We start from the raw sequence: 15,844 nt of genomic DNA, 5'->3' as shown, positions 1-15,844 counted from the left end.
TTGATGATTTTCTTTAAATCCTTCAAAATTAACAAATCAATTTAGAAGTTTTTATTCCCATATATTTTTCGTCAAATGAAATGATAAAACCGCGGTTCTAAATTTAATAATTTGAAATGTATTTTAAGAAGCATTTCAGGTACTTATAAGAAGAAATTAAAAGAAAAACTCAGCAGCCCTCATCAGAATACAGAATATTTTAATGACTTGAACTACTGGGAGTAGCTGTTAAGCTCAATACAAAAACGGTAAGCAAATTGAACTTTTATTGTGGAACTTGATCGCAAAGACGACTGGTCCAAATCTTGAGGAAGCAGACACATTCACAGAAAATAAAGAAAAGTGAAAGAAAATTGAGAAAAGTCCCAAAAAATAACGCTTGGTAGAGGTTCCGACACAGGCTCATCGACGTTATACCGACGAATAAACCCGGCTCAACATAACTGTAGAAACAAGAAATAACTTGTTAATTTTACAATTGCGCATTACAGTAATAGTATTCCAATGTCGCAATAAGATTCCAGAAATTCACTCGCAGAAGCCAAATTTTACACACCATGAACAAACAGAAAGCTCGTTGAATTGTAAACTGGGTTGCTGAAAGTTACAAAAAATCGAACGATGTGTCCCACCGGATTTGCAGTTATTCTATCGAACAAAATAGAAAAAAATAGCTGTAGAATAAATGGTAATCAAAATTATAGGCACAACGAGCCTAAATGTAAGACGCACTATGTCACTATATTAACAGCCTCGTATCCACCTTAAAATCTTTAGCCACCAAGCTTATGAAATTTAATTTTAAGAGGCAAGTTAAGAGACCATGTAGAGGGAAATTATTCAAAGTGGTAGAAAGGGAGGGCAGACTCCAATAATTAACTAGCAAGTTGAGCTTAGGAAAGTACCAAGCTTTCGTAAAAGGTTAGGAACAAATATTAACGTTATTCGAGTATAAAGCCGAAGCTCAAACGTTAGGGTGATCGTGCCACAAGAAAAGGCTAACCCCCAAATTTAACACTGGAGTCGGCTCTTTCCTGATCAAAGAAAGCGCGAACATGCATTTTCAACAAAAATAAATAAAACGAAAAACAAAGAGTGATTACTCAAACTTAAATACAGGAATTAGGAAGGAATGGCTTCATACAATACACTCCTACGGAGCAAAATTAAACGGATGTTGTCATCACAAAGTCTTTCAGGCAACTTTTACTATTTACAAACCCATACCCAGCAATAGGTACGGAGAAAAAGAAATTTAGACCATAAGGAATGTGGAAATTTCTAACATAGCCATTACAAACATTAGTTCAATAATCTACGACGCCAAATTTGTAACGTTCACGGAAGCTGTTCACATATGCTAATGTTCGCATGTTTTTTTCATTTATTGGAAGCTGTTCACATAGTTTTACAATAAGGAGGGATTGAAAATTGGGAAAAATTTCATATTGGGTGAAATCAATTGATTGATTAGGAATTTTAAACTAAATTTAAAACATTGATTTAAATTTTGCAATTTTTGCTCATTTCATAGTATTTGTTGTAAATAATGAGCATTACTTAAGAAAAATCATAAACTTATCGCAAAAAAAACATGATGGAAGAACCTGCGTCCAAGGATGCCTCAGTAATCTTTCCATTCCCTTCAAGCTCGCTTGATGCCCTTACCGAACTCAAGGCCGGGCACAAATCGTACTAAAATTATATTCTAGCCAAGCACTAGCCAACGAGTTCCCAATAGACTCAGGATTAAAGTCATCTCCTTATTAATAAATGTTCCTCAGAGTGAACTTGTAATGACAGAATTTAGGTAGCATTAAATTATCAATTCAACATATTTTTATTACTGAATAATTTCTCTCAAATGAGATAACAGATGTTAGCGCAGATCTGTATTAATATTATTACTAATTTGAATCGTATAAACAATTCGTATTATTGTTAGAAAAAAATGTTATTTTAATATGAATATGAACCAGTTATTATTCATTATAGGCAAATAATTGATTTCCAAATGAACTTAAAAACTCGGTTAATTTTAACAAATTTTCAGCGTAAATTTGCACGAAGACAGTGAAAAAATACAATCCTTCAAAGCAGCTGGTAAGATTCTATAAAATTTTCTTTTTAAATTAAAGTAAAGATCCTTATTCAATTCTCCTTGCTATCAGAGAGAGATGGATAACACTAACGCAATTTATCGGTGGGTGGCTAAAAAATTCGTTGCTATCTTTGTTTTTAGTCCTTGCATAGGATGAGACCAAGGTTACGTTCCGTTATTTGCCATTCTTCTGCTCTATCCGTTATTTTTCATTCGTCTGCGTGCCTTGGGATATAAGTATCCACCTCTTTACAAGTTTCGGTTCCCAGGGACATCCATTTTCAGATGTTCGTATTTCAAGTCTGACGCCTAACTCGTGTCAGAACATCTCGCTCCTCCCACGAGGTCAAAGGTTGCATTTGGCTGCAGAGTATATAAGGCGCTGCAGGTCTTGGGATCCTCACAGTTGACCTGAGCTCTTCATCCTCGAAACATGTATTCGGTAAGTAAACAACAATCCCCAAGTTATGACTTGAGTTATGGCTGATGGGGTTGTCCGACGAAGCGAAAAGTGATGCTAAATGTCTTGCGTTGAGTTATTATGGGTAAACTTTTAGAGATTAATGAATGGAGTCTTTGTAAAGCTCTCAGTTACTCACGAAAAGTTGACAGATTTTGTAGATAAGTTGCCGTCTGGATGTTCCGATTATTTCAGAAATCAACGGCAGAGGCTTCAGTCAAGAGAGAATGTGAATTTTAAATTCTTGCAAGGGTTTATTTATTGGAACGATAAAGTTTGTTGTCGAACTATTAGCCTCTGAATAGGTTTCGAAGGAATTATAGTAGATTAAATATTTTATATGCTATCCTCATCTGTCAGTAATTATCAGTTTCCAAAATCGATGACTTGCGATGGAATATAATTCATCGCTTCACAGAAGATGATTTTTAAAGATGAGCATTTTCCAAAGAGTGAATCGACGATTTCAGACACAATTTCTGCTCCAACCCACTTCTGAAAACTTTGAATACCACATTGAGAGAAATTACAGGCACTAAATCTATGGCACTAGTATTTGGGCACTATATTAAACATAACCGAAAAGAGACATCAAACATTACACCGACTTATTTTCTCACCGGGCAAATTTGTATGGTTGATTAATATACAATGTAGGCGTAATGTTAGAAAAATCGTATACACATATGACACGTTAATATCGAGCAATATTTTGCAGTACGTAGTGCTTCTCTCGCTGGTGTCGGCCGCCGTGTGCGCGCCCCAGAGTTACAACCGCCAACGTCAGTCTGGCCCCTTCGAAATCATCCCAATAATCAGCGAGCGGAGCAGCGGCCCCCTCAACGGCGCCTACAACTTCGAGTTCCAAACCGGCAACGGCATCCGACGAAACGAACAGGGCAGCCCGTCGGGACCTAACGGAGCTGTTGTTTCTCAGGGAGGATGGGCGTAAGTTTTCAGTACTATTTACGATAGTAAGTTTTAAATTGACGTAGATTATGCGAAGAGTATTGCATGCCATTTTTTCGAATTTTCTTGTGTATTTATTTGATCAAGAATTCTCTGGGGCTGGAAAATATTTCTTTCATTTCAGGTGAAGAGAAGTATTATTTATAACAGAAGAATATATTATTCTTTCGTCATAAATATACATATTGTCTAATCTTTCTTCAGGAGCTATTTGTTGTATGCATTGTGTAGTTGATTATGGATTTTCGAAATCGAATATTTTTCCTATTTAACTCTGTAAAATTGAATCAAATTAGAGATATTAATGATATTTCAAATAACAAATTGAAATTAATTCATATTGACGAGCGATTTCAAAACAAGAAAATTCCTTCCAGCTTCACGTTCCCGGACGGCACTCCGGCTCAGTTCAGCTTCGTGGCGGACGAAGGAGGCTACCGCGTGGAGTCCCCACTGTTGCCCAAACCTCACCCCCTGCCTCGCCACGCCATCGAGCAGATCGAGAGGGCAGCGCGCGAGAGGGCGCAGGGCATCGTGCATGACGGCCAGTACGACCCCAGCAGATACGGCGGCGGACAGGTCCGGAGAGGCGGACAGACGCAGGGAGGCAGGCGTCGGTTCAATTAAAAGCTCTCATGAGGTCCAGTTTCACGGGTTGAATTCTATCGAAATACGCCAACCGTTACGAGGAAAATAGAAGCGGCTAAAAAATGTGATAACTAGAGTAAAAATTAAATATGAGTGATAATGTCAGATATTGAACTTTTGAATAATTTGAGTGCAACGTGAAACACATGTAAATAGCATTTGAAGCGACGAGCTTGACTTACTCACACGCTCAATGATCAGTACATATTCAGTCCAAATTTCGATCTAAGGAGGTTGTAATTAATCCAACTTACAAAAATCAAGTTTTAATAAATGAATGCGTCAATAATTTTTTGAAATTCAGTGCTATACAAACGATGCATGAGAAACACGTTGCCATTATTTAAAGGCTGCTTTCAGTTTATGCTGTCAACAATTTTATAAAAATAAGACGAAAACCAACGAACGATTAATACGAGATTTTTTACAACGAAATTGTATATTTTTCAGTAGATTTTTCATTGATTTGCAAAATAAATCCACAAAGGATGCGAATGGGCTTTATTTCTGACCTTTTTCTTGATTTCAGCACAAAAAAAAAACGATACTCATGCTCGGATGGAAAAAGAAATAATATCAATACCATGCAATATTTAATCTCGGAGAAAAAAGTAATGACGATGGTCGTCACAAAAAAATTTGAACAAGCTAAATTAGGACATTATTGAATTGTTATTTTTTGGACGATGTTCACCATAATAAAAACTTAGATAAGGTTCGGGTCTGTTACTTTTCTTGACCGGGAACAAGAATTTTCAAGGCAGCACCTGAATCAGGTAGAATTAATGAAAATATATATCACATTTATTTATTATCTGGAATTGGTTGTCAAAATCTGCATTTGATTATAGCTTTGATACAAATGACAAAGCATAGCATTTATCTATTGATGGACATGCAATCTCGTTATACCAGGCCTACGGATATGAATGACATGGACCATAGTCGTGCCCTAGACAAAGCGACTTTGAATGGAGAAGATAATTTTCTGAGCTTTTCTTTCGTTTTAGAATTGTGCCGACATTACCGTATAATGATAATTCTGAAGATGCTCTATTCAATGTGTTTTATGATTGTATCTAAAATACCTCAATACTGTACGCCAATAATGGCTTTGATGTTCACTTCCAAAACGCCTGGAAAAATTTGTTGAACTAAGTAAGGACCGCCAAGAATTTTTCAGCTTAATTTTTACATTAGTAATTCACTTAGAAGTACACGATCGCCAAACAATGCTAAAAAGTTAATAATATCAAGATCACTGCTGACAAAGGTTTATTATAGCGAATGCTTCTATATAGAGCATCATCTTTATAGGCGCAATCGGTCGTTAGTAAAGAATTAGACTTGCTAGAGTTTGAAGAACAACAAGCAGCCAGTAATAATAAGTAAATACTTCTATTGAATACGCTATAAATAAACTTATAAACAGATTGTCACCAAAATTTAACATAACAATAACCATAACATATGACACTTATTGAAAACTGGATAAAAACTAAAGGCAGAATGCCTTTAAGAAATGAAAAAAGGGACGATTAAAACCTCAGCATATCCTACTAAATTTAATACTGAGTCAGAATAAGTCATGGAATGTTGTCCATAAAACAAAATCGATGAAATCTATTTTGAGATTATCGGGTTACTCACTGAAATATATTACACAATTATTAAATCCACTGTTATCAATGAACTGGAGTTAAATTCATTAGCACGCCGCTCGTATTGTTAGAATGCTGAAGATCAAGAGGGCGAACGCAGATTCAAAATGACATTTAATTGACATGCTCATGAACATAAAACAGGATATGCGGTTTAGCTATATCAGATGCAGTTCAATCAAGAATTTCAGCAGCGCTTCGCAATTTTACAACCAAACATGATTATTCTCTCTATTTATATTTAGGTATACACAGAGATACACAACTGACGACCTGAGTTACTTTACTGCAAATATAACAGCTGAAATAACCTAACACGCAAGGCTCAGGCACATTAAATAACTTAATGTTATCTGAGCTATAAGATTCTAATATTTATTGATGTGATGAATAAATACCAAGCACGGAAACATAATTTCGCTTTTTATTAGCGTCCAGAGCCACAGATTCATCCCAAATTTAAATGGTTTTCTCTAATTATGTTAAACTTAAAAAAATTTAGCTTTCAGGGCATCCTAGCTATAGTGTTTATCTAATATGGAGTGATTTAAAACAAGCTCGTATGCAATGTTGATAAACAAAGTTCGTTTGGTATATCGGAATTGGGAAGGATAACTCGTGCAAAATCTTCTGCATGACCAGCACGTAAATCAACCTTTTGTGACACAAGCGGCTGCTCCAGTTTGGTGGTAAAAGAATAACTTTTCGGTGTATCATGCAGGTCGTTTGAGATCATGCGTTGCAAAAGCTTCAATGTTATTTAAAGAGTCATTGACTTACGTTATTTTAATTAAAAAAGCCACATTGATTATTAATAGAATTTGGAGTTTGAAGTTTATGTATGAAAATTCAGGACTGGAAAAATAAATGTTATAAAAATGGTTTTGATTTTGTTATGTGATCTTTATGCAGCTTTTTTGCACTGATTTCAAGAAATGATATTTTTTCCATCAGGTAAGATTTGCCGGCATAATAAGTTCGAAAAATTACGAAAACCTGTACAGTTTAGATTAGTTTTCTATTTTGACTTGAAATAAAGGCAGAACACACGTCAATATGTAGCTGAAATAAAGAGTGGTGATACATACTGTATGTGTTGCTAATTTATTATAAGACACTGAAAAATCAAATTATTTTTTATCAAAGTTTCTTTTTGTGCTCTTTCGGTTGTGATTTTTATTTTCATTTTTAAAATACATCATATAGTCTGCCAACGTATTAATATTCCATCAACCTTGGTATCTGCACTCCTTTTCGTTTAAATCTCGATGAAAATGTTCTCCTTGTTCCTCACTAAAAGCTCCTGTGTTCTCTGGAATGTAAACCACATGTAAGTGAAGGAAATTAACTATGTCACTCAACTTGCAGCTGACATTTTGTTGTTTTGTAACAATTTAGCAATCAAAGTTTTGTAGTTTGGGTCTTCTTTGTTAAAAAAAAATCTTGGCATTCTTTACTTTCACTTTCTTTTAATGAATCTTTTGAGATTTTTCTTATGTCAGTCCCAACAAAGACTTCCTCGTTCATCATTACACCGGATTGACCAGGAAACTTTTCACAAAGATACTTTATAAACACTCTACTTCTTTCTTAATATTTTATTTTACGCGTTAAATCGAATGATAAAATTATAATCCCTATTTTGTTGGGACTGAGTGAGATGGAGAATTTTTATTTGCTGAGAACTCGAGTGGAAGTGATGGAAGCTTCGGTTGCCTGTACTAATAAATTATTTAATATATATACAAGCAAACGGTCGAAACCTTCTCACGAACAACAAGCTTTTCATTAGTTTTTTTTGCCATCAATGATTGGAGATAATTTATATTTCCAAGAAAAAATATTAACAATGCATATTCAACATCATAAGCTAAATACCAAATTTGCTGTTATTAGCTGCGAGATCACTAACGTATATACCAAGCGTAACATTAAATCGATGACTTGATACCCACTCTTTTGCGTAAATAAGGCTATCCGAAAAATTGATTTCTTTTAACATATTCTGCAATCCTAGTAAGGCGTTTTTACTCTCGACGTCAGTCTGTAATGCTAGATTTAAGAAACCAAAATTATTGTGGTATTCAGTAGGACATTTGAAGTAGCATCGGAGAAAATTATGTATTTTTTTTGCCAATTATTGAATGAAATTTCTATCAATGTAAAAGGGACTAGTCTTAATAGTTGTTAACATTTTTGGTTGTTAACATTTTTAAACAATCACTTCATGGATTCAATATTATTAACTGAGGATTTGAATTCGACAGAACATTCTGGATATTTAATTTGAAACATGATTAACACGGAGTCAAACCTTGGCATGTCAATAATAATGGAGTTGATAATTCTCCCATATGAACTATCAGATGACCAATAGTCATCTACAAGCCACGAGAATTGAATCTCTGTATTAAAAAACTGTCCATTTTTCTATTCAATCAGAGTGGGTTTAAATGTTCTTTAAAGTGGAAGGATGACATCGCCGAGTTTCGTTTAACAGTATAGAAAATTTGTGGTGAGCGTCATGTCATTATGAAATTTGATGTTGTTGCATAAGAGTAAATCTGAACTTTGCGAAGGGACTCCTCTGATAGCGCCTATCGTCGAAATGTATTTACGTTGGTATCAATACTACCGCGAGGAATTAAAAAATAAATAGTCAAGGTTATGAAATTATATAATTTGTTAAAGTTTCCATTCACTATGTAGAGAATTAGTGTTTCTACCAATTATCAAATCAACGTTTGAATGGGTTTCGTGATTATTTGAAATTTTAGCGTGCCTTGTTTTTGTTACGTTAGAAAACCATCATGAAGCGGGAAAGACGACTTTTCTTCTCTCAGTTAAAATCCAAATTAGGCACAATTAATGGTTCTGTGCGCACCATAATTATTAATATACCTAATGGTTTGGCAAGTGCATATTTAGGATGATAATCTCTATAACCAAGATAACAGGGAACTTATACAAGAACTTATTATGGAGAACCTAATATAATAGAATACAAATATAATAGAGAACTCACATAGAACTTAGAACATTACATAGAACTTAGAAATGAAACATTGACGGAAATAATAACACCAAGTATGTTTCCCAGATACAGCACCGATATTATTAAAAAAATAGAAAAGTAGTTACAAAAAAACATTTACTATATTTCACGTCCTAATATTCCCCATCAGATACAGAAATGTGCTCACAATTTAAGATTAAAAGAAACTTAGATACTATTATACATAGTTGATTTCATTTTATGCATTTAAGATTTTAATTCCAAAAAAACGAGGCAAATTTGTTATTAATTAAATTTATCAACTAGTTTCTTGACAACTATAATTGCCATATTCGGGTTTATTTCCCTTTGTAATTGGATCAAGGTTAACCATTAGTTATTCTAGGTCAGTCTGCATGCCTGAATGCATGAGTCTCCCACCATTCCCATATCTCGGTTCCCAAGATCATCCATTTCCAGACGCTCGTATTTAAAGTCTGGGGCACTCGCCTGATGTTCTCACTGATCGCTCGGAGTCAAAGGTGACATTTGGCTGTCGAGTATATAAGGAGCTGCGAGTCACGGGATCCTCACAGTTGACCCGAGCTCGCCTACCTCATAACATGTCTTCGGTGAGCGAACAACAACTCCCCAAGTTATGACTTGAGGTTGTTGCAGTTACATGGCAGAGCTAAAAGAAGTAGATGTTTGACGCTGAATTATTAGGGATTAAATTTTGAGAATTTTTCATAATATAATACAGATGTTAGGTATATAATTATTTGCGTACTGAGTAGTTATCATAGAAAGTATCGGTGAAAGTTCTTATAAAATTTTGTTCTAATTTTAAGACCATCATCTGATAACGGCTGGCGTCAAAAAGCATTATTAGGTAGCGAGTTAAGGATAAACATCGTGAAACACATCAGATGTTTCGCAATTCATTGCAATGGTAGTTGAGAGGCCACCCCAGGACATAGGCATGCATTCGTGCAATTAACTCTATATAACATATAATACTCTCATTTATCTTGAGAGTATTATATGTTCTGAAAATATATATTTCATAAAGATTGGTCTGTTGAATAGCAATTAATATTTTTTTGCAAATTCACGGAATACTAGAAAGCGACGTGCGCATTGAAATTGAGGTGAAAATATCTCGAAATCTTCAAGGAAAGTCACCTTAAAATATTTCAAGCGACTATAATTAATGCATCATCCAATTTTTATATTTAGTCGTATTGTTATTCATCAATGATTCAAATGAAAAATTAACAATATTTTGCAGTACGCAATCCTCCTCTCGCTGGTGTCGGCGGCCATGTGCGCGCCTCAGAACTACAACCGCTTGTCTGGCCCCTTCGAAATCATCCCAATAATCAGCGAGCGGAGCAGCGGCCCCCTCAACGGCGCCTACAACTTCGAATTCGAAACCGGCAACGGCATCCGACGCAACGAACAGGGCAGTCCGTCGGGACCTAACGGAGCTGTTGTTTCTCAGGGAGGATGGACGTAAGTTTCCTTAGCGCCAATTGATTGAAATTAAATCGCACGGAATACATTTAGAAGTTTGCATTACTACTTTTCAGATAAAAGCACCTTAAATTTAGTGTAGTGATGACGTTATAAGCGCTCTCTTGCTATGCGTTGCACATTATCTTCAACGAAATGTATTGGTAAATATTTTGTGGTGCATATAATTGTTCGAATTTTTGTTCAGATTCACGTTCCCGGATGGCACTCCGGCTCAGTTCAGTTTCGTGGCGGACGAAGGAGGCTACCGCGTGGAGTCTCCTCTCTTGCCCAAACCTCACCCCCTGCCCCGCCACGCCATCGAGCAGATCGAGAAGGCAGCGCGCGAGAGGGCGCAGGGCATCGTGCATGACGGCCAGTACGACCCCAGCAGATACGGCGGCGGACAGTCGCAGGGCAGCAGACGTCGGTACAATTAAGCACTTAAGCTATGACGGTTCGCGATGCAATTTCGCGTTGAATAGGAAGCATTACACAATAAAAGGATCTATGGAAATTTCCTAAAAATTTGAAAATCGAGCTTTATTTTAATTCCGAATTTTTTCTGGCTGATGTATGTGGAATATTCTATGTCATAGACAGAATTCGATACATTCAAACTATATGTATCGACTTTATTAATCGCTGGATTGCGATTGAATTTAGTCCCATTAACTATCTAATTCTCTATTAGCTTGACTGACATATTGACACCAAACAGCGTCACAAATTTGAGGGGTACGAAAAGAGGCTCGTTTTTTGACGGGGTGTGTCAGTGTAAAGAAACCTGTAATGTACATGCGAAAAATACCGAACGAACAATAAAATAAGCATATATTTCGACAATGTTTTATTCAATTATGACATTTTTTTCCCCCAAAACAAATCCCTTGATATCATAAATAATCATGTTGACGCATCAAAACTTGATCACGGATTGGAACAGAGAGAACAAGAAATATTGATGAGACAAATAATTTTTATATGGAAAGAAAAGGAATGGAAGAGAAGCGTTGCTGTAATGTTTTAGAAGTTCGAATTAGAAAATATATATGTAGATGTTGAGCACGTTACATCAGGTTAGAAATTTCGTTGCATGCGAATTTCTATTCGCTTAGAAAAAGAAAGCTTTGCATAGAATTTCGATGACATTCGATTTTAAACTCTCAAACGTAATTGTCGGATTTCTAGTACTTGAAAAAAGTTTACAGTTTTGCCAATCATACTAGAAAACAACATTCATCAAATATTAATGAGAAATTCCATTACTGTACCGTCTTCAAATTTATCCTCGTATAGAAATTCAATACTCATCAACAAGCGCTGTTGAAAAAAAACATCTAAATTCTCCTCTGCAGACAAAATTGTACTGAAAAAACTGCATTGCCCCCAAACTCATACACTTCCAATATTTACTTGACTCTATGTAAAGGTGCACATGCGGGGAACGCAGTTCCTACATAGCTTAAATAAAGCATTTCGCGTTTCGTCATCTTGAGCTAGAATAGCGGAATCACCTGCTTAGTACCACACATAGTGGCTTCAAGGCCACAAATATTAGGTTATTTAATTAAGGTAATAATAAAAACGCAATCAAGTAATATATCCCTCATTTAGTTGAAAAATCTTAAATACTTTTAGTTAAAATGAAATAAAGATAAATAATGAAGAAGATGGAAAATGTAATTGTCTCTAAACTAATAATAATAATTCCATTGAAAATGTCAAATTCTTTTTAATTATCAAACTTAGGAGGAGATTTATATTTTCAGACAATTAGCAGTTTTTATTATTTTCAGGTCCTGAAATGAAGTCCATTTGACGTGTGGAATCGAAGTTCATTACTCGAGAATTTGCGGTGATGCCGTATCGAGGACACTCCTTTAAGAGTTATAGCTTTTCCCATCCTCTAGAATACAAAACTATAAAGTAACTTCAGATTTGAGACTGATTGAGCTTATCCTTTTCGTCGTATAATGTCCCAAAATGTGTCTAATGACATATGTCTGCGCATGAATGTTCGAATAATATTCAAGACAACAATAATAATAATTCAAGAATAATTCAAGACAATAATTATTGACCCTTCAACAACAAGCCTCCAGAAAAGTTGTTATTAAGCAAAATACAAATTTTTAAAAGTTTTTAATGTATTAACTCTTGGCGTTCAAAAAATATAATTATTCGAATTCATGTTTGCAATTGAGGTCTAATTTATTCATGATTTTCAACGCATTTTCTCATTTATGGAAAAAATGCACTATTGTGCTCGCCATGTCCGTCCGTCCGTCTGTCTGTCTGTCTGTCTGTCTGTCCGTCTGTCCGTCCGTCTGTCCGTGACCTCAAGTTTTCTTCGTCGACGAGAAAATGCGCTCTCTGTCACTCACTGCAGTGAGTACTGAGTTATATTTTTTAGCACTATATACGCAATTGTACTTCTTGCATTCCATAAAACCACCAACACTATCATAACTAATAAGAATGAACTTTTTTTACTATCGCTTCGTATTTACCGTTTCGATGCTTTTCCTGTAAAGAAAAACTTGCATGATTTAATTCGCGTTGCCAGAAAACTCCTAAAGACCATTTATCTTATGAAGCTCAACATAAAAGACAAGATTATCTAAATAAATTTCGTAGAAGGCAAAGCTAGGTTATAATTGAGTTAAGTAATCTCATTTAATCTGGATTGATTCTAAGGCGATTATTTCCTATGTTCTGGTAATATTTTTGAGTAATGTAAAATTATCCGGCATCAAGTACACAATGTCTCCTTTTTGAAATAGAACTTTAAAAATTGTAAATTTAATTCTGAAAATAACATGTCCGTAAATGAATGCAATTATTGAATACAGAACGAAGATATTCAACTGTGAGCAAGACCGCCAACAAACTAAGACTGAATGGAAGTAGAACAATAATTTAAAGTAGATGTTTAAAACGAGAAGATTAAAACAGCCGACTCAGCTTATAGCGTACTTCACTTCCTGGGAATGAGATGAGCCTCGTTGAAAGACAATAAGAACCTTATTTTTTTTGTCATGAAACTGTCGGTTAATGTCCTATATTAATAATAATTAATAATATTAATTAATATTAATATTATTATAATAATAATATTATTAATAATAATTATTAATAATAATAATAATTAATGTCGGTTAAAGTCCTATATTAATTCCTATTAAAATCAAAGTCGATTGCTCTCTCATATTATGGGCAGAAGGTTAACTTCAATGCTTGCAAGGCACGCTGATCAAAATTTGTAAAGGTTTTATCATAAATTGTTGTTCATACAAATTTTAACCGTTCTATGTTGAATTTTGTTTACCTATCATATAAAGAATAGAAAAGCTGAAATATGAAGGGTGCTTCAAAGAAGATCATTGCAACGACTGTATCAGTCTGAACGATTTTTTAACTAATGAGCTGACTGAAAAAGATTTTATTTATTATAAATTATAAATGAAATTTAGGAAATGGCATAATTAGTTGAAATTTGTGGTAATATTATTATGATAATATTTATTATTTATTATAATATTGATTATTATTGCTAATAATATTATTTTAACGATATTACTTCTAAAAAATCATCAATGTTGTATAGTAATGGGTATAATTTGTAGACATTCCTGGCAATAATATCGTGGATTTGTTGATGAATTTATCGCTTACCAACTTCCAATTTCTACCGATGTTTTGAACGCTACTAAAGCCTTCCTCTTGCTAGCCAAACAATTATTAATTATTTGAACCAAATAACAGTGAGGTTGGTAGCAATCAATAAAAAAATATTAATGCTTCATGCGTATCTGTAGACTAATAATTGGAGAATGGGTTTAATTTCAAGTTAAAACTTGAACCGCAAAAACGATTAAGTAGTATTTGAGCTTAGCCCAAAACTAAAACGGAAACTAACGTGACTGGATCGTGAAACTAATAGGGAATAACCCCAGAACATTCCGCCGGAATTGTAAATCTTCCAAGCCTCTGTTATCGACGTCTGCGTTGTGACATCATTGAAGTATACAAGTATACCCACGGTTTATACAAGGTTCCAAAAGGATTCATAGAATTTGAAACAAGAACCAACACCAGGGGCCACGGCTATAAACTAAAAAAACTGCGTTGTAACACATCCATGCGACAACATTTCTTCTCGCTTCGAGTCACCGACATATGGAACAGCCTCCCTGATAGCATCGTTGACGCTCCGAGTATGAACGCCTTCAAGAACAGACTAGACGAAGCTATGCAGGAGCATATGTTCAGTCTTAAAATGCCTATCACCTTACGGACCATGCAATAAGTCCAGTAGATATTTCAATTAATCGTCAGTTATGGAAAGATCAGGTTCAAAAGGCCGGATCACTTGTGGAATCAAGTCACGAAAAGTACAAGAATCGGCAACAGGCCATGGGCCTTTTTCTTCAGTGCCGGCACTTCTATTCCATTCTGTGTATAAAAATAGTTTTAGAATAACACTAGAACGTTGTGGCGGAACGTCAAAGTAATCTCATATGCATTATGAGCGTCAAGTATCCTTCGTCAAGTAATGCTCCTATCTTTCCTTGAAGGGAATTGTGTTCAGTTGGAGTGGTAAACAATGATATTATCCGGTAATTTTTTCTCGATGCAAATGCTAATTTTAAAGAGAAGATATCTTCATTCTCTTACCGCTATCACCTTACATTCGCACGCATCTCTAACTTTACGTCGAAGCGTCTTGATCTACGGAGTTTTCTTCAAAGTAGTGATTAATAAACTTATTTGAAATGGCTTCGCCGATTAGCAGTGGATGATGGCTCTCATACCGAAATTGTGAATCAACATAAAATATGCTGCATTAACACGCTATTGCTTCAGGGTATTACCCTGAAGCAATAGCGTTTGGCAGTTCATATTATTGATGCCCAATTTTGCACCTCTTACTGTATAGCAAGAGTATTATTGGTACTATATAGCAAGAATTTTATTGGTTATTTTCAAAACATGATTATTTTCCTATTGTAAAACGTCGTTTATTATTATATCGCAATTGGAAGCATTCGCGATTCATCACTAAACAAAATGTCGTATGGTGTCCTATTAGGGACATACTGAGATGTATTCCTCCGATAATTAAAAATTATTTTTTACTGCAATTTTTTATAGTGGTTTCGGAAGCAAAATAAATGGAATAAACAATTGACGCTGGCGTGTGAGACCTAATCCCACATGAATTGAACTTTTCTCATAATTTTGTGTTTCATACCATTCGACACATGAGGTGTTGGTCTATGATGTCGTGGTTTACGATCTCTGCACTCGAATTCATATACGGAGTAAAAATACCTCACATGTCGATCAATCAAACAATAAAGGACTGCTGCGCATTCCTCATATTATTGATCATTCAGATGCCACAGCATGGGTATGAGAAGATGGCTATACGCTCTTTTTGCGCATGCATTACTAGCATGAATAATTGTACGATAATAAAATACACTGTA

At 35.0% G+C, this 15,844-nt stretch overlaps 2 protein-coding genes across 2 annotated transcripts; both read left to right on the top strand.

The window, feature by feature from the left end:
• Window positions 1-2,468: 2,468 nt before the first annotated feature.
• On the top strand, window positions 2,469-4,576 carry LOC108668982 (cuticle protein AM1159). Its single transcript, XM_018156266.2, has 3 exons — window positions 2,469-2,543; window positions 3,280-3,509; window positions 3,908-4,576. The coding sequence occupies exons 1-3, from the start codon at window positions 2,535-2,537 to the stop codon at window positions 4,155-4,157; spliced, it is 489 nt and encodes a 162-aa protein (XP_018011755.1). The 5' UTR covers window positions 2,469-2,534; the 3' UTR covers window positions 4,158-4,576.
• Window positions 4,577-9,436: 4,860 nt separating this feature from the next.
• LOC108668983 (cuticle protein AMP1B-like) lies at window positions 9,437-11,207 on the top strand. The gene is made up of 3 exons (XM_018156267.2): window positions 9,437-9,466; window positions 10,126-10,349; window positions 10,558-11,207. Exons 1-3 carry the CDS (start codon window positions 9,458-9,460, stop codon window positions 10,787-10,789), a joined length of 465 nt encoding a protein of 154 aa, XP_018011756.1. The 5' UTR covers window positions 9,437-9,457; the 3' UTR covers window positions 10,790-11,207.
• Window positions 11,208-15,844: the final 4,637 nt, after the last annotated feature.

Source organism: Hyalella azteca, unplaced genomic scaffold (genome assembly GCF_000764305.2).
Source record: "Hyalella azteca isolate HAZT.00-mixed unplaced genomic scaffold, Hazt_2.0.2 contig5386, whole genome shotgun sequence".
Classification (NCBI taxonomy): Eukaryota; Metazoa; Arthropoda; class Malacostraca; order Amphipoda; family Hyalellidae; genus Hyalella; species Hyalella azteca.
Note: the sequence above shows the minus strand (reverse complement) of the source record. Positions and strands in the feature narration are given on the sequence as shown.

Excerpts from the sequence above, each read along its gene's own strand:
- LOC108668982 (XM_018156266.2), top strand. Across the intron at positions 3,510-3,907 it reads GTTTCTCAGGGAGGATGGGC|CTTCACGTTCCCGGACGGCA; the intron begins GTAAGTTTTCAG and ends AATTCCTTCCAG.
- LOC108668983 (XM_018156267.2), top strand. Across the intron at positions 10,350-10,557 it reads GTTTCTCAGGGAGGATGGAC|ATTCACGTTCCCGGATGGCA; the intron begins GTAAGTTTCCTT and ends ATTTTTGTTCAG.